Genomic DNA, 27,313 nt, shown 5'->3' with positions numbered 1-27,313 from the left:
TCCCCAGAGCCTGGCACCTCCCTATGGAAATAATCAAGTCTCCATCCTCACCAGGGCCTTGTGCTGACTTGCAGATATTGCATCCCTGTCCTTTCCTCCTCTGCCCAGTTACTGCTCCCAGCAAAGAGAAAAATCATGCAGGGCTATGGTTGGTTCAGCACTCCACCCAAGATGAATTCCATTTGAACTCCATGTGAGATGAGAAAGGCCTACCCTTTTCATTAACATATCTTTGCACTGGTTTCTTGTTAACTAATATCCTGGTGCTACTATACTAAAATAGCATTTGCCTTAATTCTACATTAACTGATAATAAATGGTAAATGTCCAAACGTGTTCTAATTACAAGGCTTCTCTCCTGGCCTTGTGGCGGAGTCAGGGGTGAAGTAGCTGAGTAAGGACAGGACAGGAAAAGCATTTGCCACCACATCACACCATGATAAGACAAAACAGAAGGATGCAGAAGACTGCGCTGAAGTGGGAGCCCCAGCTCTGCCTCAGAGGCTGGATTGAGAGGGTTTATAAAAATGGCTTACAGACAGGACACACTTGAGGTGAGTCTTGAAGGGAGAGTAAGAGCTACCCAGATGCTTAATTGTGAAGGAAAAGCCTTCCAGATAGAGGGAACAGCATGTGCACAAAGGAGAGCCCTAGCATGTTCCATTCTAAGACTGTAGATTGTCCAGTGCTCCATGGAAAGAGGCCAGACTTGATCCAAAAAGGCTACAGTCAAGGGGAGAGAGACCACATCCCTGGTTTGTTTAAGGTAGGGGTGATTTTGCTTAGATACTATTTCGACTATTTTGTTCTTAGATTATAAGTAGCCCAAATTTAGAGGTCACTGGCACTGAGTATAGAGGCTTCTTATTGCTGCCGTGCCTCTAACCTTCAAAGTTCTTGATGGGAAGGCCACATGGCTACGTGACATCAATTAGAATGTAGGAGCTCTTGGATTTGGCTCCCAGTTATAGCCTCCAGGAATAAACTCAAACCCGATGGTACCAACCTCAGGCTTAAACCTCTCAATGCTTCCACATTGCCCTCTGGACAAATTCCCAACTCCTTAACAGGCTGACAACGTTTTCCAGGCTTGAGTCAAGGTCAGTTTACTGCCTTCAACCCTCACCACTCTCCCACCTCAAGCACTCTGCTCTAGCAATGCTGAGTTATCTCCGATCTCACCCATGAGCTGTCACGCAGGGCCTTTGTAAATGCTCTTCCCTCTGCCTTCTGGGATCTTCCCACCCTCTCCCATCACCTCACCCTCACGCTCACTGGAGCCCTCTGGCCTTTCTTTTACTTCTCAGGGAACTTCCCTTTCTTCCCCAGTGGGACTTCAGAAACCCTGTGTTTTCTCTTGCACCACTTACCAGGCTGTACTGAAATGTCCCGTCTCCTGTGTTTCTCCATAACTAGCCTAGGAGTTCTTTTAAGGGTCTGCATCTTTTTCGCCATTAGAACACGGCAAGTATTGTATTCATTTTCACCCAAAGGAACTATGAATGTTTAACTGGCCAAGACTTTTATGAATTTAAATCTTTTTTTTTTTTTCACGGAGAGTAGAGAAAGGGTTTGTATAAAGATTCTATAGTTCTACATGGAGAAAACAGAGGAGAAATACAACCATAAGTGTTAATAGCAAGGGAAGAAAAGGACATTCTTATCCCGAGAACAAACTTAACTCTGGCAAGGCAAGTTGGAGGCCATTTCCCCAGAATTTGAGGAGCCCCACCATCACTAGGATAAGGAGCTGTGGGCTCTAGAAAGTTACAGCAGGAGAGGAGTCTTGGAAAGCAGCTAGCCTATTCCTCATTGGCTCAAAGAGGATGAGTGACTCGTCCAAAGACACCAGGACAAGAGCCTGGTCCAGTGCACAGGATTCAAGAAAGTGGTCTCAGGAATGCTCATGTTAAACCAACAAAACCACCACCAACAGAGCCAGCCCTGATGGCCTAGTGATTAAAATTCAGCATGCTTGGCTTTGGCATCCCATGTTGGGTTTCTGGTCACAGAACCACACCACTCGTCCATGAGTAGCCATCCTGTGGCAGTGGCTCACAGAGAAGAGCTAGAAGGACTTACAGCATATATAACTATGTACTAGGGCTTTGGGGAGGAAAAAAGAAAAAAAAGAGGAAAAAGAGAGGAAGATTGACAACAAATGTTAGCTCAGGGCAAATTTTTCCCAGCCAAAAAAGAAAATAAAATCACCACCAACAAAACAACCACTAAAAATATCTAAGGGGAGGCAGAATAATGGCCTCCAAAGATCTCCACATCCTAATGCCTGGAACCTGTGAATATGTTAGCTTACATTGCAAAAGAGGCTTTGCAAATATGACTTGAGATGAGGAGCTTAGCTTGGATTATCCACGTGGCCCAATATAATCACATGGGTCCTTAAATTGAAGAACCTTCCCCAGCTGTAGTTGGAGAGAGACATGAGTGTGGAAGGAGGATCAGAAAGATGCAACGTGGAAAGGAAACTGACCTGCCATTGCTGGCTTTGAAGATGGAATAAGAGGGCCAGGAGCCAAGGAATGCAGGTGGCTTCTAGAAACTGAAAGAGGCAAGGAAACAGATTCTCCCCTGGAAGCTTCAGATGGAATACAGCCCTGCTGATGCCTTGATTTTAACCCAATGAGACCTGTGTTGGATTTCTGACAACAAACTGTAAGATAATACATTTGTCTTGCAAAAGAAGAGTAATACAGGATACATACACACACACCCTAGAACCTCTAAGCAGGCCAAGGAGGCAGGCTTCCCATCTCTCTTCCATTCTTTCTTCTCACTTTTTTGTAGTATTTTTATCCTTTTAAAGATCCCTTGAGGTTTATTTTAATCCCATATCACTTGGCTTGACTCGTCGAGATGGGAGCAGAGGGCCTGCAGAGTGATTTGCTGTGCGGCTCACACACTAGGAGTGGCAGAGCCCTTTCCAGGATTGGCCTGGGGCCCATGCCACCCTTTATGAGGTCGGATTAACCAAGCAGCCCTGTGCCAAGCAGTTGAGACTCAAGAGAAACACCTGAGTCTCTGCTGGCTGGGGAATCAGGCCTAAAACTGAGAGGCTATTGTTATAGACTGGGCAAAAAGCCAAGGAGGTGCAGGAAGAAGGAAGTGGAGTATTTACACATGACTTTCCAAGAAGAGCAGGGCCTCGGCAGCATACAGTGTTCCTTATGGCTGGTCTCTCAAGAATGCTTTTAAAAAGCTTCAGCCACTCCCTGTGATTGTGTGAAATAACCGAGGGTGGTGAGGTATGATCACCATCATTTAGACATGGAACACTTGCATGCGGTCTGTTATGTGACCACTATCCCACATTTTATACTTTATTTAGCGTCACCCAGATATTCAGGGAACATTTTCTCTCTGCCTTCCACTTTAAGTGCATGGTATCAATATTGCTGACCTGGAAACCTGGGCGACACTCAAATGAAGTCAGGTGACTGTTGACTGAGGGATGGTGTGGGAATTCTGATGGGAGCTTTCCTTAAGAGTCCACGCAGATGTCTGAGGAGGGTCAGAGTGGAGGAGAGGTCAGAGCTCTTGTCTGACATTCCTATCCTGTTCAGAAAATTATGGGGTTGATGGGATTGGAATGCTTCCCAGACGTGAAGCAACATTAATCAGTGCTGGCGGGTATGTAAGCCAAATAACTCCTTGCAAGGTCAGTCAAAAGGGTAAAATGCTTCAGGAACCCTTTAATTATTATCATTATTCCTGGGAAGTAAAGAAATGCCAAGGGGACGCATGTGGCAATGCCTTGGATTTATGCAAAGTGCAAAGTAACTGTGGAGATCAATTATTAATAGGAGTTGCTCAGATCAATGGAATGCTGTGAGCCTCCTGGCTTGGGGATAGACCTAATGTGGGCAGAGAGTCTGAGGCTTGTCTTGTCTGGTACAATATTTGGGAAAAAATTGCTCAGTAGTGAGCAGAGTGTTATTAAGTACCCAGCTGAAGTCAGACAGTATGAATGGTAGTAGGCCAAGCAAGCCTGGTTCCATAACTACTTTAGAGACATGTGGTCTAAAGTAGAACAGGGAAAGTGGACTAAGCGGATTATTCAGGGTTGGCTAATTGGATTAGTTCACGAGGAAGTCTGGGGTAGTAGGGTATTGAAATAGTTGAAACAATAACCTACAGCACCACGGTAGGTAGGGCAAGAACAGTTAATGTCCCTAGCAGAAGGCTGATGGACCTGATTACAAAGGAAGTTTAAGAACAATGAAAGAGATCGATAAGGCAAAGAGTTGGCTCAATGAAGAGAAGGGAGGGGAGAAAAATGAAGTTAAAGAAACGGGATGGGTCCAGAGCAGGGCTTCTTAAAGTATGGGTCCTGAACAATAGCACCAATATCAATTGGGAACTTGTTGGAAAATTCTCGGGACCTACCAAGTTAAAACTCTGGGAGTGGGTGTCAGGCAATCCCTGTTTTAACAAGCCGTACAGGTGATTCTGATGTATGCTAGAGTTTGAGAACCACTGGTCTAGAAAAAGGAAACAAAGTTTGAGATCTCAGAGATGTGCAATGTCACCTAAAAAGGAGGTACCGAGGGCTGTGGTACTGGCGGATGGCTGATGTAATGTGGTGATGAGAGTCAGTGGTATACAAGAAGTGGGGACTATTGGAGCCCATCAGATGACTGAGGACAAAATCAAAGGGATAAAAGGGAAGAAGGGATCCAAGTACTCATACCGTCAAAGAAGTCTTAGACGGTAGTATGTGAGGCTGAGGATTGGGAGCGAGCAATAGAATGAGATAGCAAATGAAGAAAACTGAGAACTATGATGGATAAAAGGTTTAGCTATGACAGTGGTGAGCAAGAACCAGAAGAGCCCTTATTCCTCCTCCATTCAGTTGGGAAAAGGTGAAAAACTAAGTAATTGTTTCAACTTCCAAAGAAAAAGGAGCCAGGGAGCATCTGCCCAATTGGGTGGGTGTTGGGGGTGTGGGGTGGGGCTGGCTGACTCAAGAAAGAACATGAGGAAAAATGGGAGTTTTAATCCATATGAAACAGGGGTCTTAGCTCACCACTAAAGAAAACTAGGCTTGGGGATGAGTAGAAAATAGTTCAGGGGTGGAAGTTCTCTTTGAGTAGCCAGCATAACTAACATGGCTCAAGAAAACAGTGGATGGGGAGGTCATATCAGTGAAACAGCAGAGAGAGAAACCACTAAGGGAATAGGGAACACCTTGAGGATGGAAAAAACACACACATGCAAACAAGATACAATCCAACTTTCAACATAATGTTGTATTGACACAAACTCTCTCACTAGGAGCAGGAACGAAATGGTAGCATGGGAAGTTGGCTGCTATATTTCTAGAGGTTATAACCACAGCTTTCAAAGACCATTTAGAGGACAAGAAACATTTTTGATGGTAGAGGTAGGAACAAAGACAAACCCACTCTTAAAATTTGCAGTTATTGTTTAAGCAAGGAGTCATGGTCAAAGTGGATTCCCAATCTAATAAAGAAAGTTAGGACAACCCCCAAAATGCCAATGTGACATTCTTAAATAAGGCCTTATATTCTAATGATATTCTTTTGTTTAATGTGGAGAAAGAAAAAAGGAGTGTTTTATAATTTACTCAAAGTTACACAAGATGTATGCTTTATTTCCATAGATTTCTGAAATCATATGCTTTTTAAAAATCCCTAACTTAATCAAATTTACCCACTTATATAATATTTACTATTAAAACAACCAAATTTACACAATAATTGCTCTAGAAAGATACTAACAGATTATAAGATCTAGCAGATTATAAAATAAAATGGAATGAGACCAATTGGTTAACAACAAAAAGAGAAACTAAACCAAATTAGAGCTTGAAATTTTATAACAATTTACAGAACTCTGTTTAACTTAATAAGTAAGAAAAATCTGCTGTGGATAAGCCATTGCTTCATCATTTCTCAGAGAATAGGGCACACAACCACCAGCATTACAAATCAAATATGTAAGACAATCTGAAGACAGCAGATAACACACATCCTACCAAAAAAAGCAGATGCCTTTGGGGCATTGACCTTTATATCAAAGTAACATTAACCTGTGCAAATGCAAAATTCACAGTGACTAAATTTTCCTTCTCTAATAAAGGTTAATCACTTTTAACAGAAGATCAATCTGAAAGAACAAAGGAAAAAGCAAATTTCCTAAAATTACTTTATTTTGAAAAAATATGTTTTTTATCAGGCAGATTTTTAAAAAATTATTTAACTGGTATAATACTTTACAATAGTGTGTAAACAAATTGATAACAACTAAAACAATTTTAATCGCACATTCAGGAATTTACATTTGAAATGACGTTACTGGTACGTCCTTTTTTGTGTGAATTCAAATTCTATGTTTATGAGCCAAGTATCAATATTTTGTTCACGTTAATTTTTAACAAATATTTTGTTAAATATAGTTATGTTTTTCAAAGCAGTTAAAACCCTAACATTCAATTTTTGGGCAAAGATACTCAAAAAATAATACTTGAGTAAGATGTTACTATAGCCAACATATTACAGTAATTATTTCCTAAACTGATTTCTGAAACAATAAGCAGACATAATGTTAGTTACTGTCTTTTATGAATATTATAGTGATTTCTCAGAAGTGTAACAAAGTAGATTCTGCTAGTAACCACAACTCACTAAGGCACTTGGCAAATTAAACTTCAGTCAGGATCAACTTAGGTGAAATCAAGAAATGTTCGTGTTCACTATACATCTTATTCATGACCTCATTTATTTTGGCCATTTCACTGTTTCAGTATCTCAGGAAAATGTGGATCCAAATATAATGCTAACTTTCCACAAATTAGTCCCCCTAAAATGTGAGCAGTTTTTCATCAGGAAATGCACTACCTTAAAGGTTTACTCCCAGAAAACTTAATGGATGTTAATCTAATAGAGCTGTTAGTAAAGCCAGACCAACAGAAGAAACATTAAAAATATATCATGGAATAAATGAAACTCTAATATTGCACTAGAGTATTATAGAAGAGAGAAATAGAATTACAAAAAATATATAAAATTTTTAAAAATTGTACATGCCTCCTAAGCAAGAGGATTCAGGAATTATAATCATTAATATAAAGAGCTAATATGTTTTTAAAAATTCACGTTAATGTTGGCTACCCTTACTCATCGATGTCTGAATCAGTTGCTTCTCTAAGACTGCCATATGGCTACCTCAGACATCAATATGAATTCCGTGTTTTGAAGACATCGCTCGTCTGGTCCCTGTTAAATACATAACGAATGAACAGATGTGAGGTAAAGATGATGTAATTATTACATAAAGCCAGAATGGCAAAGGAGAAGTTTTTCCAAATGGGCATATCCACAAGCCGTGACGAATTCCATCTCGGATATGGTGTGAGGTCCAGGATATAAATAACATCCAGGGAAGAAAGCACCACAAGTCTTTGAGCTTGAAAAAGTGCACAGTAAACTTCAGGGTCAGAACCACAACGGGTATCACAGTAGAACAGTGAAGGAAAGGTCTTCTTGGAAGAGTCAGAGCAGCCTGAGGGGGAAAGGAGTAGAATGCATTAAATCCATTCTGTATAAGGCAAAGAAGATAAAAGTGTGAGCACAACATCCTTTGCATTAAAAATAATATCAGGATCTCAAGAACATGGTGATTAATTTTTTTGTTTCCTATTATTTGCTTAGAAAAGTCACAATACAAACATAATCTATATCCTAAATGTATGATTTGGGTAAATTTGGAGTTTCAAAGAATTATCTGGGGACTCTAAGAAGATTGAGAAAAATCTCACAACAGAATAAAATATTCTTCAATTAATAAAGGCACAAAAGGGGAATGTTTTTGTTATAACCACTTTATATTAGCCTTGAATACTTTCAGAATTTATTTACAACATTTAGAAAGATTATATTACCTTAAATAAGTATTCTAAAGCTGAATTAAATAAACTTCAATAAAATTTCTAAATCACTGCAAAAAAACGTAATCAATATCTGAACGAATGAAAATTTCAGGCTTAACCCCTGAATGATCCATGAGTAAGCTTTTATTCTCTCATTTTTTAAAGGCTAATTTGCAACTAGATAATTCCCAATAAAAAGAAAGCTGAGGATAGATTGCCTAAATCCAAATTTCCCCACATGGCCTGCAAAACATTTACAGAACAAGGACAAATAAAACTATTACCAAACCCCATTCAGTACAGACAGAATTCAGAGAATGCTCAAACTTCAGATACTCGAGTGATGAAATCAACACTAAATCAGTGAGCTCTCTCACGAACCCACCACAAGCCAGGAAAAATTGCATTGAAGAGAGAGGAGGGGAAACCTAAGATCGACCTACAGTTACCACTGGGAAGAGAGTCCAACCTAATGTGAAAACACTGGCAAGGGTCATGGTCGATCAGAGCACTGACCACAGAGAAAGGACTTTAAGTGGGAATAATACAAAGCTTTAGAAGCCATTGGTTCTGCGGGAGAAGATGGTGAAAAGGAAGGGAGAGGTACCCTTCAGAGATGAGGTGGTAAAGGGGAAAAGAAGCAGTAAAGAAAAAATGTAGAGGACATCACCTTCCTACCACATAAAAAAAAAAATTCATCCATCAGAGACACTGTACCTTGCCACACTGTCAAATCGACCACCTTGAAACTGGGAACCTTGTAAATCCACTCCTTGAACCAGTGTTCTTTAACTCCCACCTATTGACTGCACGTCGAGCAAAGGGTTTATTCTACATTCCTCTTCCCTCTCCCTTCTCCTCCACATTTTTAGTTGTTTCATTTCTACTTTCTCAGCGCACATAACATTTCTGTTGTACTGTTCCATTTCTGTCCCCACTTTTGTTTTTAAGTTCTATACCCACAATATATCATGCTCCTGATAGCAGAGTGGGATGAGGGGGCCTACGGTCATCCACACTTGGAAGAAAGCACTAGCTTGATGTTGAGATGATTAGCAGTTATGCTCTGGCTACATCTGGAGGGCCACTGACTCTTCACACTTACATGTGAAGTCTATTTATATTAATAGATGCTAAAGAAGAAGAAAAAACTTGCTGTTGCTCGGGCTAATTTCTAAAATATCAATGCAGATTTTTCACTCATAGAAAAATAACGAATAATGAAAGAAGAAAAGGACAGTATCAAAATTATTGAAGTAAAAATAAATCACTTAAAAAATAGAAGTCAAAATAGATACTTAAAAATAAGTATCATGAATACTCAGTTTTGATATGTATTACTGATACTGATGATCACATACAATCTTATAATGAAAGTGAAAAAAGTTTAGGATTTCATTCAAAAGTAAGGATCAATGCCAGCACTACACTATACTTTACGTGCACTACCTCATTCAATCCTTATAACAGTCTTGAGGTGGGGATTATTTTACAGAGGAGGAAACCGAGACTTAAGCAGACTAAGTAACTCTCCCCATGTCTTGCAGTGATTAAGTGGCAGAGCTTGGATTTGATACTGGCTCTGTCTGACTCTGTGGCTCATATTCTTTCTTTTTTTTTTTTTGTGGGGAAGATTGGCCCTGAGCTAACATCTGTTGCCAATCTTCCTCTTTTTTTTTTTTTCCCCAAAGCCCCAGTACATAGTTGTGTATCCTAGTTGTAAGTCCTTCTAGTTCTTCTATGTGGGATGCTCCCACAGCACGACTTGATGCACAGTGTGCGGGTCCACGCCCAGGATCCAAACTGGTGAACGCCAGGCCGCTGAAGTGGAGTGCACAAACCTAACCACTACACTACTGGGCCAGCGCCCAGTGGCTCATATTCTTAACACTACTGCTTCTAAATGAATCAAAGAATAAATACAGTAGACAGCCTCTATGTTTTTAAAAACTACAACAGGATAGTTAAACTCTAGATGAATGCATTTTTGAACCACACTTTTCATAATACTTCACAGGTTAGCCCAATCTTTACTAACACTTATTATTAACTATTTGCCAGGGTATGTCACATAACATGCTCATTTACTCCTCACAACAACCCTATGAGGTAAGTTACGCTATGATCCACATTTTATAAATGAGAAAACTGACTGAAAGCAGAAAAGTGCTCTTCTAACACCTCACAACTAGGATTCAAACTCAGGTTTTCTGATTCCAATCTTAAACAGCAATGTTGTGCTGTCTCCACTTACAGCAATAAAGCTAAAATTTGTCTTTAATCAGAAATTACTGATTCCTGACTGATAAGTTTCTAATTAAGTGAGACAACCTCTGAGAAATACCTGTTACAGTACTTGACACACAACAGGAAGAAGAAATGATCATTTCTCATCTTTTTCAACAAATATTGACTGAACACCTACGAGGTGAGCCAGGCACTGCTCTAGGCCGGTGGTGAACCACGCAGATAAAGTCCTTGCTCTATGAGTTTGTATTTCTTTCCTGAAATGTTTACAGATCATAAACACATAAAAAATAGGCAAATCTGTTGACTACACTTAGAAAATATGATCTTAACTGCCACTTTCAGTATAGTTCATTTGCAAGGCTAATAGGTTAATGTATAGCTAACCCCTGAAGCCTTAATGAAATTCTTCAATTTCTCCATCAAGGACTGTGTCCTCATCAGCCCACTGAAATGCGCACCTTTGCTCCCAAGAGGGACTCAGGGACTGAACCCTTTAAAATCATTCCCCAGGAATGGAAATAATCTTAAAACGACTCAACTGTTACAGAGCGCTTGGGAGCTCCATATTAACTGTTAAACATATGAATAAGGGGAAACTTTAAGTGTAGTCCTGAAGAAAGAACACTGATATAAAAACTAGGACAGCCTCGAGAATGACCCCCTATTACTCTAAACCAGTTGGCTAATCCTTCCTTCAAGACTTGGTTAAATACATCCTTTGTAAAGCCAGCACGTAATGCCTCAGATGCAATCAGTGAGTCCTCATGTGCACATCCATGCACTTTGTGATGCCAAATAACTTGATTAGCAACATATCTGTATGTATCTTCAGGGAGATACCAACCGCTCGAAAAAGTTGGATGAATGAGCTTTCTTATTTTAAAATAAGGCAAATCTCTAGCTCTAACTAAAATGACACTGTGAAGATCAATAAAATGGTGCCAAAGAAATGAAGGGAAAGACTGTAAAAATTTAACATATATGCTTCTCACCTGTAAAGATAGGGATCCAGCTAGAAGAAAGTGGTCGACATCAATAACAGATGCTAAAAATCCAGCTAAAACGATTTCTCCAAAGTCAGTCTTCTTCTTGACTCCAATGACTATTGCCCACGACCACATGCCAATCACACAATGTACCGCATTATCTGAGAGGGCACGAACCCAGTCATTTTGCTGAATTATAGAAAACTGAAGAAGTCTGTCAGCTACTAGACAAAATATTCCCAGACCAAGGCTGGAAATAAGAGATTCAGTGCTACAAGACTGGAGTAAAGTATGGGTCTTCTCAGTCTCGGATGCCATCATAAACAATGTGTCAGTATCTACCAAAAGCCATCAGGAAACAAACAACTTATTCTTGTTTACATTTCCAGTTACCCTAAAATAGAAAGCAGAGAAAAACATTAATGAAGATTATGGGTTGCCATATAACATTTGAACAGAATATCAGCAATAATTTCACAAATATAAAACCAAGTGGTAAAAATTGCTATTTTTTTGACTTTTTAAATTAAGATTACGATAGATTACAACCTCGTGAGATTTCAGTTGTACATTATTGTTAGTCATGTTGTGGGTACACCACATCACCCTTTGTACCCTCCCCCCACCCCCCCACCCCCCTACCCCCCTTTCCCTGGTAACCACCGATCAGTTCTCCTTGTCTATATGTTAACTTCCACCTATGAGTGGAGTCATATAGAGTTCGTCTTTCTCTGTCTGGCTTATTTCACTTAACATAATACCCTCAATGTCCATCCATGTTGATGAGAATGGGACGATTTTATCCTTTTTTATGGCTGAGTAGTATTCCATTGTGTATATATACCATATTTTCTTTATCCAATCATCAGTTGCTGGGCACTTAGGTTGGTTCCACGTCTTGGCTATTGTAAATAATGCTGCGATGAACATAGGGGTGCATGGGACTCTTGGAATTGCTGATTTCAGGTTCTTAGGATAGATACCCAGTAGTGGGATGGCTGGGTCATAAGGTATTTCTATTTTTAACTTTTTGAGAAATCTCCATACTGTTTTCCATAGTGGCTGCACCAGTTTGCATTCCCACCAACAGTGTATGAGGGTTCCTTTTTCTCCACAACCTCTCCAACATTTGTCACTCTTGATTTTGGATGTTTTTGCCAGTCTAATGGGTGTAAGGTGATATCTTAGTGTAGTTTTGATTTGCATTTCCCTCATGATTAGTGATGAAGAGCATCTTTTAATGTGTCTATTGGCCATCCTTATATCTTCTTTGGAGAAATGTCTGTTCATGTCCTCTGCCCATTTTTTGATCGGGTTGTTTGTTTTTTTTTGTTGAGCTGTGTGAGTTCTTTATATATTATGGAGATTAACCCTTTGTTGGATAAGTAGCTTGTAAATATTTTTTCCCAATTAGCGGGCTGTTTTTTGTTTCAATCCGGTTTTCCCTTGCCTTGAAGAAGCTCTTTAGTCTGATGAAGTCCCATTTGTTTATTCTTCTTCTTGTTTCCTTCATCTGAGGAGTTATGGTGTCCAAAAAGATTCTTTTGAAACTGATGTTAAGAGTGTACTGCCTATATTCTCTTCTAGAAGACTTATTGTTTCAGGCCTAATCTTTAGGTCTTTGATCCATTTTGAGTTTATTTTTATGAATGGTGAAAAATAATGGTCAATTTTCAATCTTTTACATGTGGCTGTCCAGTTTTCCCGGCACCATTTGTTAAATAGACTTTCTTTCCTCCATTGTAGGCCCTCAGCTCCTTTGTCAAAGATTAGCTGTCCATAGATGTGTGGTTTTATTTCTGGGCTCTCGATTCTGTTCCATTGATCTGTGCACCTGTTTTTGTACCAGTACCATGCTGTTTTGATCACTGTAGCTTTGTAGTATGTTTTGAAATCAGGGATTGTGATGCCTCTGGCTTTGTTTTTCTTACTCAGGATTGCTTTAGCAATTCGCGGTCTTTTGTTGCCCCATATGAATTTTAGGATTCTTTGTTCAATTTCTGTAAAGAATGTCATTGGGATTCTGATTGGGATAGCGTTGAATCTGTAGATTGCTTTAGGTAGTATGGACATTTTAACTATGTTTATTCTTCCAATCCATGTGCATGGAATGTCTTTCCATCTCTTTATGTCGTCATCAATTTCTTTCAAGAAAGTCTTGTAGTTTTCATTGTATAAATCTTTCACTTCCTTGGTTAAATTTATCCCAAGGTATTTTATTCTTTTCATTGTGATTGTGAATGGGATTGAGTTCTTGAGTTCTTTTTCTGTTAGTTTATTGTTAGTGTATAGAAATGCTACTGATTTATGTATGTTGATTTTATACCCTGAAACTTTGCTGTAGCTGTTGATTGTTTCTAATAGTTTTCCTATGGATTCTTTGGGGTTTTCTATATATAAGATCATGTCATCTGCAAACAGCAAGAGTTTTACTTCTTCATTGCCTATTTGGATTCCTTTTATTTCTTTTTCCTGCCAAATTGCTCTGGCCAACACCTCCAGTACTATGTTGAATAGGAGTGGTGAAAGTGGGCACCCTTGTCTTGTTCCTGTTCTGAGAGGGATGGGTTTCAGTTTTTGTCCGTTGAGTATGATGTTGGCTGTGGGTTTGTCATATATGGCTTTTATTATGTTGAAGTACTTTCCTTCTGTACCCATTTTATTGAGGGTTTTTATCATAAATGGATGTTGGATCTTGTTGAATGCTTTCTCTGCATCTATTGAGATGATCATGTGGTTTTTGTTTCTCATTTTGTTAATGTAGTGTATCACGTTGATTGACTTGCGGATGTTGAACCATCCCTGTGTCCCTGGTATAAATCCCACTTGATCATGGTGTATAATCTTTTTGAGGTATTGCTGTATTCAGTTTGCCAGAATTTTGTTGAGGATTTTTGCATCTATGTTCATCAGTGATATCGGCCTGTAGTTTTCCTTCTTTGTGTTGTCCTTGTCAGGTTTGGGGATCAGAGTGATGTTGGCTTCATAGAATGTGTTAGGGAGTGCTCCATCTTCCTCAATTTTCTGGAATAGTTTGAGAAGGATAGGTATTAAATCTTCTTTGAATGTTTGGTAGAATTCTCTAGAGAAGCTGTCTGGTCCTGGACTCTTATTTTTGGGGAGGTTTTTGATTACTGTTTCTATTTCTTTACTTGTGATTGGTCTATTCAGATTCTCTATTTCTTCCTGATTCAGTTTGGGGAGGTTGTAAGAGTCTAGGAATTTGTCCATTTCTTCTAGGTTGTTCAATTTGTTGGCATATAGTTTTTCATAGTATTCTCTTATGATCCCTTGTATTTCTTTGGTATCTGTTGTGATTTCTCCTCTCTCATTCCTAATTTTATTTATTTGAGATTTCTCTCTTCTTTTCTTAGTGAGTCTGGCTAAGGGTTTGTCGATTTTGTTAATTTTTTTGAAGAACCAACTCTTTGTTGCGTTGATCCTTTCTACTGTCTTTTTTGTTTCAATATTGTTTATTTCTGCTCTAATTTTTATTATTTCTCTCCTTCTACTGACTTTGGGCTTTGTTTGTTCTTCTTTTTCTAATTCTGTTAGGTGTTGTTTGAGGTTGCTTATGTGAGATTTTTCTTGTTTAGTGAGGTGAGCCTGTATTGCAATGAGTTTCCCCCTTAGGACTGCTTTTGCTGCGTCCCAAATGAGTTGGTATGGTGTGTTTTCATTTTCATTTGTCTCCAGATAATATTTGATTTCTTCAATAATCCATTGTTTGTTCAGTAGCATGTTGTTTAGTCTCCACATTTTTGCACCTTTCCCTGCTTTATTCTTGTAGTTGATTTCTAGTTTCATAGCATTATGATCAGAAAAGATGCTTGATATTATTTCAACTCTCTTGTATTTATTGATGCTTGCTTTGTTTCCCAGAATATGGTCTATCCTTGAGAATGTTCCAAGTGCACTTGAGAAGAATGTGTAACCTGCTGTTTTTGGATGAAGTGTTCTCTATATATCTATTAAGTCCAACTGGTCTAATTTTTCATTTAATTCTATAATTTCCCTGTTGACTTTCTGTCTGGATGATCTATCCATTGGTGTTAATGGGGTGTTAAGGTCCCCTACTATTATTGTATGGTTGTTGATGTCTCCTTTTAGTTCTGTTAAGAGTTGCTTTACAAATTTTGGTGCTCCTGTGTTGGGTGCGTATATATTTATAAGTGTTATATCATCTTGGTGGAGTGTCCCTTTTATCATTATGTATTGTCCCTCTTTGTCTTTCTTTATCTGTTTTGTTTTGGTCTACTTTGTCTGATATTAGTATAGCGACACCTGCTTTCTTTTGTTCATTATTAGCTTGGAGTATTGTTCTCCATCCCTTCACTCTGAGTCTGTGTTTGTCTTTGGGGCTGAGGTGTGTTTCCTGGAGGCAGCATATTGTTGGTTCTTGTTCTTTTATCCATCCTGCCACTCTGTGTCTTTTGATTGGAGAGTTCAATCCATTTACATTTAGAGTGATTATTGAAATGTAGGGGCCTACTGCTGCCATTTTATCTCATGTTTTCCGGTTCTCTTGCATTTCCTTTGTTTCTTATCGCATGGTTTTTGGATTACTAATTCAGGTATGTAAATTTCTGTATTGGGTGTCTTCTTATTTGTAATTTGTGTCTTTATTCTTGTTATTTGTTTAGTGGTTACCATATGGTTAGTATAGAACATCTCATAGATGAGATACTCCATTTTCTGATAGCCTCTTATTTCCTTAAATTAAAACCTTCTATCCCTTTTCTCTTCCCCTTCTAGGTTGTTATTGTCAGATTTTTTTTTTTCCCTTCTTTCTTGTGTTGTGAGTTTGTGGTTAAAATGACAGGGTTATATTTATTCTTGGTGTTTCCCTTCCTTTTATCTTTAATGTTTTATTTAACTTTTGCTAACCTGTTCTGATGGAGAGCTGCTACTTTCTATTATTGTCCTTCTACTTATCTCCTTTTCTCTTGGTTTTGTAGCCCCTTTCCTTTTTTTGATTTTTCAGTTATGAGGGTTTTCCTGAGCATTTCTTGAAGAGGAGGTTTTGTGGCAATGAACTCCCTTAATTTTTGTTTATCTGGGAAAGTTTTTATTTCTCCATCGTATTTGAAGGATATTTTTGCTGGGTAGAGTATTCTTGGCTGCAGGTTTTTGTCCTTCAGAGTTTTTAATATCTCATTCCACTCTCTTCTAGCCTGTAAAGTTTCTGCTGAGAAATCTGCTGATAGCCTTATGGGGGTTCCTTTGTAGCTTATTTTCTTCTGCCTGGCTGCCCTTAGTATTTTCTCCTTGTCGTTGACTTTTGCTAGCTTCACTACTATATGCCTTGGGGTTGGTCTTCTTGCAGTGATAAAGTTTGGAGATCTGTTGGCTTCTGTCAGATGAAGTTCCATCTCTCTCCCCAGGTTTGGGAAGTTCTCAGCCATTATTTCTTTGAACAGGCTTTCTGCCCCCTTCTTCTCTTCTCCCTCTGGTATACCTATAATCCTTATGTTGCATCTCCTAATTGAGTCAGATAATTCTTGGAGAGTTTCTTCATTTCTTTTTAGTCTTAGTTGTCTCTCCTCCTCTGCCTGCAGCATTTCTATATTCCTATCTTCCAAATTGCTAATTCTGTCCTCCATATTATCGGCCCTACTATTCAGTGTGTCTAGATTTTTCTTAATCTCCTCTATTGTGTTCTTCATTTCCAGTATTTCTGTTTGGTTCTTCTTTATAGTATCAAACTCTTTTGTGACATAGCTCCTGAACTCGTTGAGTTGTCTATCTGAATTCTCTTTTAACTCATTGAGTTTTTTTTTTTCCAAAGATTTTATTTTTTTCCTTCTTCTCCCCAAAGCCCCCCAGTACATAGTTGTATATTCTTCGTTGTGGGTCCTTCTAGTTGTGGCATGTGGGACGCTGCCTCAGCGTGGTTTGATGAGCAGTGCCATGTCCGTGCCCAGGATTCGAACCAACGAAACACTGGGCCGCCTGCAGCGGAGCACACAAACTTAACCACTCGGCCATGGGGCCAGCCCCAACTCATTGAGTTTTTTAATGATGGCTGTTTTGAAGTCATCGTCATTTAGGTTATATATTTCATTGTCTTTGGGATTGTTTTCTGGATATTGTTCTGGAGATTTAATAGATTTTTTCATATTGCTTGATGGTGTAGATTTGTGCCTCTGCATAGAGATAGAGTTTAGTTACTGCTTCCACTTGTTTCTACTGATGTGGTGGGGGAACAGCTGTTTATACTGCACCGACAAGGAACCCTATCAGCTGTTGCTAACTGGGCCTGGGCCCCTCCTCGTAGTCACAGTGGTCCTGTGGGGTCCCTCTTCAGCTGTGGGGGCAGTCACAAGGGGGTTTCAGGCTGCTGGTGCCTACTGTTGCAGACCACCTAGACGTGCTCCCTCCTTGGGGTCTGCAGTGGTATTATGGGCTTTCCCAGCAGCCAGGGCAGGATCACCTATATTTGCAGCTCTGTCACTGTTGGCGCCCACAAAATCTCACTTGTCCACTATAGGTCACAGAGGAGGTATGGGCATCTTCTACATCTGTGGTTAGCTCACCTAGCTATGCTACTTTTGTCCCAGGGTCTTCCAGCCTTGTGGTTGCTGGGTGGGGGCTCTCTATTAGTGCTGTGCAGAGGCTTTCGCTGAGGCTGCTGTGAGACTGTAGAGTTTCCCCCTGGGCCACGGAGCTGGGCCGCTGGAACTCCACCCAGCCCCCGTCCTCTCCCCCAGGATCTCGGGGAGCCCCTTGCCCTGTCTGGGGGACAGCCGGAAACCATGAGTTCAGTGGTGGCTGGCTGGCTGCTGCCCTGCCTGGGATTCTCCTCTTCAGGACCCTCCCGGCGTTCTGAACGCTGGGCGGAGCCCTCTCTACTAATGGCCTGTAGAGGCTTTCCCTGCTGCCAGATCGGGACCCCAGAGTTTCCCCATGGGCCACGGAGCCAGCCACTGGAACTCCACCCAGCCCCAGTCCTCTCCCAAGAGATCTCCGGTAGCCCCGTGCCCTGACTGGGTGACAGCTGCAATCCATGAGATCAGCAGCGGCAGCTGGCGGGCTGCTGCCCCGTTCGGGATTCTCTTCAGGAGCCTCCCGGTGTTCTGGATGCTGGGCGGGGCCTCTCAGCTAATGGCAAGTAGAGGCTTTGCCTGCTGCCAAAACGGGATCCTGGAGATCCCCCCTGGGCCATGGAGCTGGCTGCTGGAACTCAACCCAGCCCCAGTCCTCTCCCAGGAGATCTCCGGTAGTCCCGTGCCCCGATCGGGTGACAGCTGCAGTCTGTGGGACTGACAGTGGCAGCTGGTGGGCTGCCGCCCCGTTTGGGAATCTCTCTGGGAGCCTCCCGGCGTTGTGGATGCTGGGCGGAGCCTCTCCGCGAATGGCGGGTAGAGGCTTTGCCTGCTGCCAGGACGGAAGCCTGGGGTTTTCCCCTGGGCTGCGGAGCCGGCCGCTGGAACTCCACCCAGCCCCAGTCCTCTCCCAGGAGATCTCCGGTAGCCCCGTGCCCCGACCGGGTGACAGCCACAGTCTGTGAGACCGGCGGTGGCAGCTGGCGGGCTGCTGCCCACTTCGGGATTCTCTCCGGGAGCCTCCCAGCGTTCTGGATGCTGGGCGGGGCCTCTCCACTAATGGCCAGTAGAGGTTTTCCCTGCCGCCTCCGGTGTGGAACTCTGGAGTTTCCCCCTGGGCTTAGGTGTAACCGCGGGGGGCTTAGGTAGGGCTGTGGTCACCTGTTTCCACCGTCGCTCCTCTGGTGTGCACACCCTCCTGCCCTTGGTGTGTGGCGATGTTCTGGGGGCATCTGCTGGAAGAAAGCCGCTTGCAGGTACCAGGCTGTTTAGGGGTTGGAGAGTTTTCACCTATCTCCACCTCCTCCCGGGGCGAAGTCCGTCCGCCTTCCGATGTATAGCAGCACGGGTCTCTCAGGCGTCCTGAGATGCTATATGGATATCCTTTGTTAAGCGATGAATGTCCAATTAGTTGTAGATTCGAAGGGGGAGAGACAAAGAAGACTACTCATGCTGCCATCTTGGTCCTAAGTCTAAAAATTGCTATTTTTTTAAACAGTTGTCAGTAATTTCATTTTATTTTTCCCAGCTTTACTGAGCTATAATTAATACATAATACTGTGTAAGATTAAGGTATACAACATGATGGTTTGATATATGTATATATGGTGAAATGATCACCACAATAAGGTTAGTTAACACACCCATCACTTCATATAGTTACCTTTTTTTGGTGAGAACATTTAAGATCTACTCTCTTAGCAACTTTTAAGTATAAAAACTGGTATTTCTTACCTGTTATATATAATATGCCATGGGACCTAAAGAGAATAAATTACCTTTGTAGGAGCAACGGTTTATATGGTAATATGTATCAAGAGAATTTTAAGAAAGCCCATCGACTGTAATCTATTACTTTCAGGTCATCGACTAGTTCTCTTAGCAATGTGTACTGCGTGGTAGCGGGCATCCATTGTGTCATGAACTCAGCAACTACTTTCCTTACTTCTGGTAACAGCATCCCCTTCCTTTGAGAAAAGTGCTTATCATAATACCTAAACTCCAGAGCCAACCAATTAGAATTCCCTATCTCCTTTATTAGCAGTAGTGATTAATCAGTAATTAGTAATTATTTTCCAGTAGTGATTAGATTAGTACTGATTAATCTAGTGATGAAGGTGACCCAGGCTGGGCTGACCAGACTCTTTTCCAGAATTTTCCTAAGTGGAGTGGGTGGGGAAAGTTCCTTTTCTTCTTGCAGACCAGAGGCTCCACCAAATGAAACAGCCTAGGAAAAAGACTGATGAGGACACCAAGTCCTCAGGTCCCATCTCTAAGGTTCTCAGAGCTGCCTTACTTCCTAGTGCCCAGCTCACTCTTCACTTCTATGAGCTACCCCAGCATTTTTCCAATAAATCCTATTTTCCTTTCTGTTGCCTCTAACCAAAGAACCTTAACGGATATAAAAAGGCAATCAGAATTCTGTGCTGAGTGCTTACCTGGCAAAAAATATTGAAATCATTTATCTAGTTAAAGCTAATATTGTGTGTAACCATAAGTTTTTGTTTTGTATTATTTTGTTTTAATTCTGAGACTAAAGAATACCTAAATGATTTCTTGAGAATGATTCAACTTTCGTTGTATAATAAAAACTATACATAGCTCATTATATATATTCTGAAACTTATAGGGAAATGCAAGAGACCTAGAACAGGAAAATAACTTTGAAAAAGAGGAACGTAGTTGAAAGGCTTACACCATCTGATTTCAAGCCTTATTATAAAGATAGAGTAAAGAAGACAGTGTGGTATTGGTATAAAAATAGACAAATAGATCAATGGAACAGAATAGAGAGTGGGATCAGAAATAGATCCACACATACATGGTCAATTGATTTTTTGTGTGTTTGTGTGTGTGTGTGAGGAAGACTGGCCTTGAGCTAACATCTGTTGCCAATGTTCCTCTTTTTGCTTGAGGAAGACTGCCGCTGAGCTAACATCTGTGCCAATCTTCCTCTATTTTATGTGGGATGCTGCCATAGTGTGGCTTGATGAGCGGTACTAGGTCTGTGCCTGGGATCTGAACCTGCAAACTCAGGGTCGCTGAAGCTGAGCGTGCAAACTTAACCACTATGCCACTGAGCCAGCCCCTGCCAATTGATTTTTGACAAACATGGAAAAGCAAGCGAATGGAGAAAAGATATCCTTTTCAACAAATGATGCTGGAACAAAAGGATATCCATGGATATCCATATGCAGAAATAATGAACTTCAATCCATGCCTTACTCCATATACAAAAATTAACTCAATTAGATCACAGACCTAAAAGTAAAACATGAAACTATAAAACTTCTGGAAGAAAACATAGGAGAATATTTTTGTATCCTTAGGTTATACAAAGAGTTCTTAGATGTAACATCAAAAGCTCAATCTGTTTAAAAAAATTGATAAATTGAACTTCATCAAAATTAAGAACTTCTGCTCTTTGAAAGACAATGTTAAGAAAATGACAAGCTACAGAGTAGGGGAAAATATTTGCATATCTCATATTTGATAAAAAATTTGTATGCAGAATAAATAATTCTCAAAACAATAACAGAAGAACAAATCAATACAAAAATAGGCAAGATTTGTAAAGGTACTTTACAAAGATGATATACAGATAGCCAATAAGCATGTGAAAGATGCTCAGCATTATTAATTATTAGGGAAATGCAAATTAAAACCAGAGTGAGATACCAAATATACCTATTAGAATGGCTAAAATTAAAGACTGACTATCCCAAATGGTGACAAGATGTGGAGCAACCAGAACTCTCATATGCTACCGGTGGAAATGTAAAATGGTGCAACCACTTTCCAGTTTCTCAAAAAGTTAAACATACTCCTGCCATATGACTCAGTCATTCAACTCCTAGGTATTTAGCTTAAGAAAAATGAAAGCACACATTCATGCAAAGACTTGTACATGAATGTTCATAGCAGCCTTATCTACATTAGCTCTAAGCTGGAAACAACCCAACTGGATAAACAAACGGTGGAATAAAAAGAAAGAAGAAGAAGAAAAAAAAAAAGTGATACATACAAAAACATGGATGAAACCTCAAAATAATACTAAGTGAAAGAAGGTAGGACCAAAAAAAAAGAGTACATAGTCAAAACCCATAGAACCTACAACACAAAGAATGAACCCTGATGTAAACTATGGACCTTAGTCAATAATAATGTATCAATATTGGCTCATTAGTTGTAACAAATGTACCTACCACATTAATGCAAAATGTTAATAATATGGAGATATGTGCAGAGGGAGAGGGAATATGGAAACACTTCGTACTATCCGCTCAATTTTTCTGTAAACCTAAAACTGCTATAAAAAATAAAGTATTAATTAAAAAAAGTAAATAAATGAAGCAAGTATGGGAAAATGTTATAATTGTTAAATTTAGGTAATGGATACACTGCAGTTCATTCTACTATCTTCTACTTTTCTGTACGTTTGAAATTTTCATTTAGAAATGTTTTTTTAAAGAGTACATATACGATTCCATTTACATAAAATTCTAGAAAATGCAAACTGATCTAAGTGACAGAAAGCAGATCAGTGGTTGCCTGGGAATAGGAGAGGCAGAAAGGATTAAAAAGGAGCATCGGGAAACTTTAGGGGGACAGAGCTGTTCATTATCTTGATTGTGGTAATAATTTCATGGTTCATAGTTTCATATATACATCAAAACATATCAAATTGTACATTTTAAATACATACAGTTTATTACATATCAATTATACTCCAATAAAAATGTTAAAAAGTTAGGAAAATATACTTTATTGTCAATAACAACAGCAGGCTTTCATGTTAAAGGAGCAATCTGAAGACAAGAAAGAGATTAAGATGAAATACTTGACTGCCCAAATAAAAGGTCAACAGAAGCAGTGCATAGTAAAATGAATGCTTCAAAAAATACAATTACTGAATAAGAACACTAAAAAGATACCTCCAAAGTCATAAATCCTTTCTATAAACCTCAGGATTTATAGTCCCACAAATTATGAATCATTTGTCTCTACTTTACAAAATAGACATTTGAATGAATAAAGAAGTCAGTCTTTAAAGGTTTAGTAATATAAACTTTATAAAGTATCCCTTTGAACCAAAGACAAACGCCATTATCCACTTAGCTGGATAGGAACCGGGACACAGAAAGCTTGAATTAATGACCAAGCTAGAGAAGTGGGGCGGCGGTGGCTGCAGCAGCAGCAGCAATATTCCCCTCCTTCGGTAAACTGAGGCCTGTCAGTTAGCCCAAAGGAGAAAGAAGGCCATTCGGGTGGATAAGCGTGAGGAGAATGTAGGCTGGGCACAGACTACACAGAACCCTAACAGAAAAACTCTGCTGCCACTCAAAATATGCTTCTATTTGCATTTAATTGAAATTATATTTTCATATTTTATCCCAGAAAGCAGACAAAAATAAAATGTCATCATCCATCCACTTAATTGCAAATTGCATGATATTTCTATAAAGCCATTGCATTACATCCATCTTCTTTTACTCATGAAACAATTTTTATAATCACAAAACATATTTAAATGTTTCTAACCTTATATTTTACATGAGTTTAGGTTCTAAAAAGATCAGGTGACTAATAAAGCAAAGTGAAACATCAAAAGATCAAGTATTTAAATGATGACCCAAATTCAAAGTATGTGAAAAAAAAGTATTGTTTACAAAATAACTGTATTGTGGCTTACGATCAGAACATGAAAATAATGAGGCAGTGCAAAACGCATTTTATAAATGGAAAGTATAAAACAGCCTGCTTGGGGCTGGCCGGGTGGTGCAGTGGTTAAGTTCACACATTCCGCTTTGGCGGCCCAGGTTTGCCGGTTCGGATCCGGGTGTGGACCTCCGTCCGCACCACTTGTCAAGCATGCTGTGGCAGGTGTCCTACATACAAAGTAGAGGGAGATGGGAATGGATGTTAGCTCACGGCCAGTCTTCCTCAGCAAAAAGGGGAGGATTGGCAGCAGATGTTAGCTTAAGGCTAAACTTCCTCAAAAAACAAAAAAACCCAAAAAACTCAGTCTACTTGAGGAGAGAGGAACAAAAATCTCACATGAGTGAACCTGGAAGTAGATCCTTCAGCCCAGTGAAGCCTTGAGATGCCTGCAGCCCTGCCAATATCAAGACTGTAACATCATGAGACTCTGGGCCAGAATCACTCAGTTAAGCCTTTTCCGAAGTCCTGGCTCACAGACTCAGTGAGATAATAACTGTTCACTGTCTCCAGCCTCTAAGTTTTGGAGTAATTTGTTATGCAGCAACAGATAACTAAAACAGTATGTTTCTGTTTTTTAGAAAGGTATATTTATGGTCCCAGAAACACACAATTCAGACGTCTATTCCACTCCTATCATTGGTGCAGATATTTCACATCTCTGGATCAAATTCTGAACATGAGAAAGAAATTTAAGAAGTGTACTTCCTCTTATTTATTGTCTCTGAGTAGAACACCTAAGTGTGCCCATTCTTTTCCCCTTACCGCTGTCTTTTTCCACCTTCTGCTCCTCCCACTACAAATAGAACGGACTCCAGAACCTCCTAAACTGTAAAATAGCTTTATATTTATTTTACATATTCACTTTTGTTGGCCAGGTTTCTTAAGAGTAGTAATTATAATCTTTTAACCCTATCATGCCTAAAATCTAATGTGCTCAAGGTGTTTAGTAAATATTTCATTATCCTAATACAAGGGGTAAGCAATCCTCAGCCTATAACTAAAGATATTATTTGGGATGACTTCTCTCCCGTAAGTTACCCAGATCATAAATTTCTCTCTGACTTGCAGGAGCCACTTTCTACAACGGCCAAACTCTGCCACCTCCCGATCCCCATTATAGTAAAATGCCATCAACTATGGTGCTTTCAAAGTAAACATAGTAGTCATCTTCCCTTTCCTTAACTCCACAAACATATAATTAGCCAGTTACTTTACTTATACACTATTGTGCATTGTCTGTTAATAATCTCTTAGAATTATTTCTGCCAAAACAAGAGCTAAAAAATTCAACGTCATCTTCTGCTTCAGCCCTTCCCAATACCCCCGCTCCGCAAATATTTACAAAAACCTGAAGTAAAAGCAAATCCGATAACTGCCTTTAGCATGCTTTACAAGTCCTCTTCACTGAACTGCAGTTGCCGCGAAAGTTAATATATATGTATACACATCTTTTAATGTTATAATACCTAAAGTAGATGCCAAATCTAGTACAACTAATTTGCAAAGGAAGGAAACACAAATGCGGTTCACTCTCACGGAAACCTGTTACAGCCTGCATATAAAACCTTTAGTTCCTATGACCATTACGAATAAAACATACAATGCTGGATTTCAACATGTTTCAAGTCTCAGCAAATTCCCAAAGTCATTCTTTCTTAAGGTCGGTATGATGCAATGATTATTAAAATATCGGTTAAGAAAATAGGGCAGGAAGCCCTGGCGCCATAGGAACCAAACATTTCCTACGCAGGGAAAGGGCCACGTCACACTTAGAGTGTTCACGCCTCCAGAACCCGCGGGGCAGACGGGCTCTCAAGACTAGTAAGGACGGCAACGGGCTCCCCCCAAGGCCCCCAGCACTCCAGCCCAGGCCAGGGAAACGCCGGGTGGCGGAGCCTAGGCGAGGGCGGGGCGCCTACGGGATCCAGAAGGCGCGACCCAGCGGGGGTCGGCGCCGGGGCGTCGCACGCCTCACTTGCTCTGGGGTCCACGCGCCTGCCAGCCCCGCAAGCCCTCTACATCTGGAGGCTGGATCTTCCAGACTTCGGGCTCAAGCGGTCTCCGCCTCCGACCTCCCACTTCAGGAGCCAGTTTTGCGGCGTCCGTCCCACCCACTCCCGGCCACTCCCGCCCAGACCTCGCAGCAGCTCAGCCGCACCCACCCTTGGCTTTCGCGGGTGAAACGGGCCCCGCCAACGGTAGCCCAGCGAACGATAGCCCCGCCCCTCTCCTCCTACTCTCGGTCGGCACCATAGAGATGCAGCCCGCCGGCCAGAAGGGCTCCAGCCCACAAAGCCGGCCGCGAGGAAGCCGGGATACTGGCCCCATTCTGAGCCGAAGGAAACCGGTAGTTCTGTGCTCCTTGGTCGAGCCACGGGGTACTACGAGTTCTCTCCCGGCCTGCCCTAAAAGGGGAGACTTTGGGACGACGGGGTGAGAAGTGACAAGTGCCTTGTTGGTTCCCTTGTGTCAAACCAGAGGATTCGTTCTCGGCTTCGCCGGCGCCGTGCCACAGAGGTAGCCGCCGACATACCCACAGTGCACCCAAGTGGCGGCCGGGAAGCTGGGGACGCGGAAGTGTCCTCACCAGTGTCGGATGCGCAGGCCTTCTTCCCAGACGGTTGAGCTGGGAGCCGCGAGCCGGCGTGGGTCCCGAAGGTGTAGATATTTCCGACTGCCTTTAATGGATCCTTCAAGGTGGGCGTCGGAGAGAGCTTTCCACAAGACCGAGGGACCGCGCGACCTCGTGGACCAGACGCTCCGCCGTAGCGCTTCACCGCCCCCTTGGGGATTTTTTACTAATCGTTCTTTGCCACTACGCAGGCCGACGTTGTGGGCTCCTTTCTTGTGGATAGCGGTGACATGGCTGGAACACTTAATCATGATACTAAACGCTCAGGAGTCGAAAAAGCAATTGCATAAAGGGTAGCTTGACCCTAATTAACTGGACTCACAAGATGCAGCTTGTTTACTGGGACTATGGTCAGGTCCCATCCCGGCCCCCTGCCTTGGAGTGGTGGGTGCTCTCAGCGTGGAGATGTCTAGCTTGACATTTGGCTTTACGAAGCACTAGCCCCAAAGAACAGGCTCAAAGAGGGACATTTCTTTCTCCTTCCTACCTACGATTTCTCAAAACAAGTGTCAGATGGAAAGCAAGAGCAGCAGTGGAATTATATGAATTACATAGTTGAAGCAGAATTATATAGTAGAATATTGGAATCTTCAGTCTCAAGCAAATTCCTAGGTCTCACACAGAACCTTAAAGTGTGGCTCAGTTTCTCACTGATAGAACTTTTCATTGCTTGTCACACTCCTGGTTCTTAGCTAATAGAAATGACTCAACTGAAGGGGAAAATTACACACATTTTAACATTTTAAAAGCTACTTAAAAATATGACCAAATAGATTAACCACAATATTGGGTGCTTTTAGTCATGTTAAGGACAGGTTTCTGTCTGAGTGCAGTAACAATTTGGCATTACCCTTACGGCAGCATGTACATGTCTTATACTCTAGGCTTTCTAGAGCTGTTGAGGGACAGACATAGATGGCTTCTTGCAACCAAAACAACAAAATTGTTAGGGTTCTTTTCTCCGTGGTCAATCTACTGCCTCGAGGCACTGGTTCATTTATACAACACACGCTGAGTGCTCTCAGTGTGCCAGGTGTTATGCTTGGTAACAAGGTTACAGAATGACTTTATGGAGCTCAAGTTGTAGTAGAGGATATAGACCAAACAAGAGCCAAACAAGTTGGATGATTGTTATAGGTGCTGTAAAGGAAATAAATTGGGTGACGTAATAGAGGATAACTGAGAGGCCAACTTACATAGGGCGGTCAGGGAGGCCCCTCTGAAGAAGTGATACTTGTGCTGAGCCCTGAAGGTGGCAAGGAGCCCAGCG

The 27,313-nt window shown here is 41.0% G+C and overlaps 1 protein-coding gene across 2 annotated transcripts; it reads right to left on the bottom strand.

The window, feature by feature from the left end:
• Positions 1–5,663: 5,663 nt before the first annotated feature.
• On the bottom strand, positions 5,664–26,241 carry TMEM267 (transmembrane protein 267). 2 transcript variants are annotated; one of them, XM_046671105.1, is made up of 3 exons: positions 25,999–26,241; positions 11,152–11,539; positions 5,664–7,542 (listed from the first exon to the last, which is right to left on the bottom strand). In XM_046671105.1, exons 2-3 carry the CDS (start codon positions 11,464–11,466, stop codon positions 7,207–7,209), a joined length of 651 nt encoding a protein of 216 aa, XP_046527061.1. In that variant the 5' UTR covers positions 11,467–11,539; positions 25,999–26,241; the 3' UTR covers positions 5,664–7,206. The 2 variants fall into 2 exon arrangements, with proteins under 2 accessions (XP_046527061.1, XP_046527062.1); XM_046671106.1 differs by lacking the exon at positions 25,999–26,241 and adding an exon at positions 18,852–18,896.
• Positions 26,242–27,313: the final 1,072 nt, after the last annotated feature.

Source organism: Equus quagga, chromosome 9 (assembly GCF_021613505.1).
Source record: "Equus quagga isolate Etosha38 chromosome 9, UCLA_HA_Equagga_1.0, whole genome shotgun sequence".
NCBI lineage: Eukaryota > Metazoa > Chordata > Mammalia > Perissodactyla > Equidae > Equus > Equus quagga.
This window is presented reverse-complemented; position numbering and strand designations above follow the sequence as displayed.

Bases quoted from the DNA above. Each gene is read 5' to 3' on its own strand.
- TMEM267 (XM_046671105.1), bottom strand. From the start codon at position 11,466: ATGATGGCATCCGAGACTGAGAAGACCCATACTTTACTCCAGTCTTGT. The intron at 7,543-11,151 runs GTGAGAAGCATA...TTTCCCCCTCAG, and splicing joins CTGGATCCCTATCTTTACAG to GCTGCTCTGACTCTTCCAAG.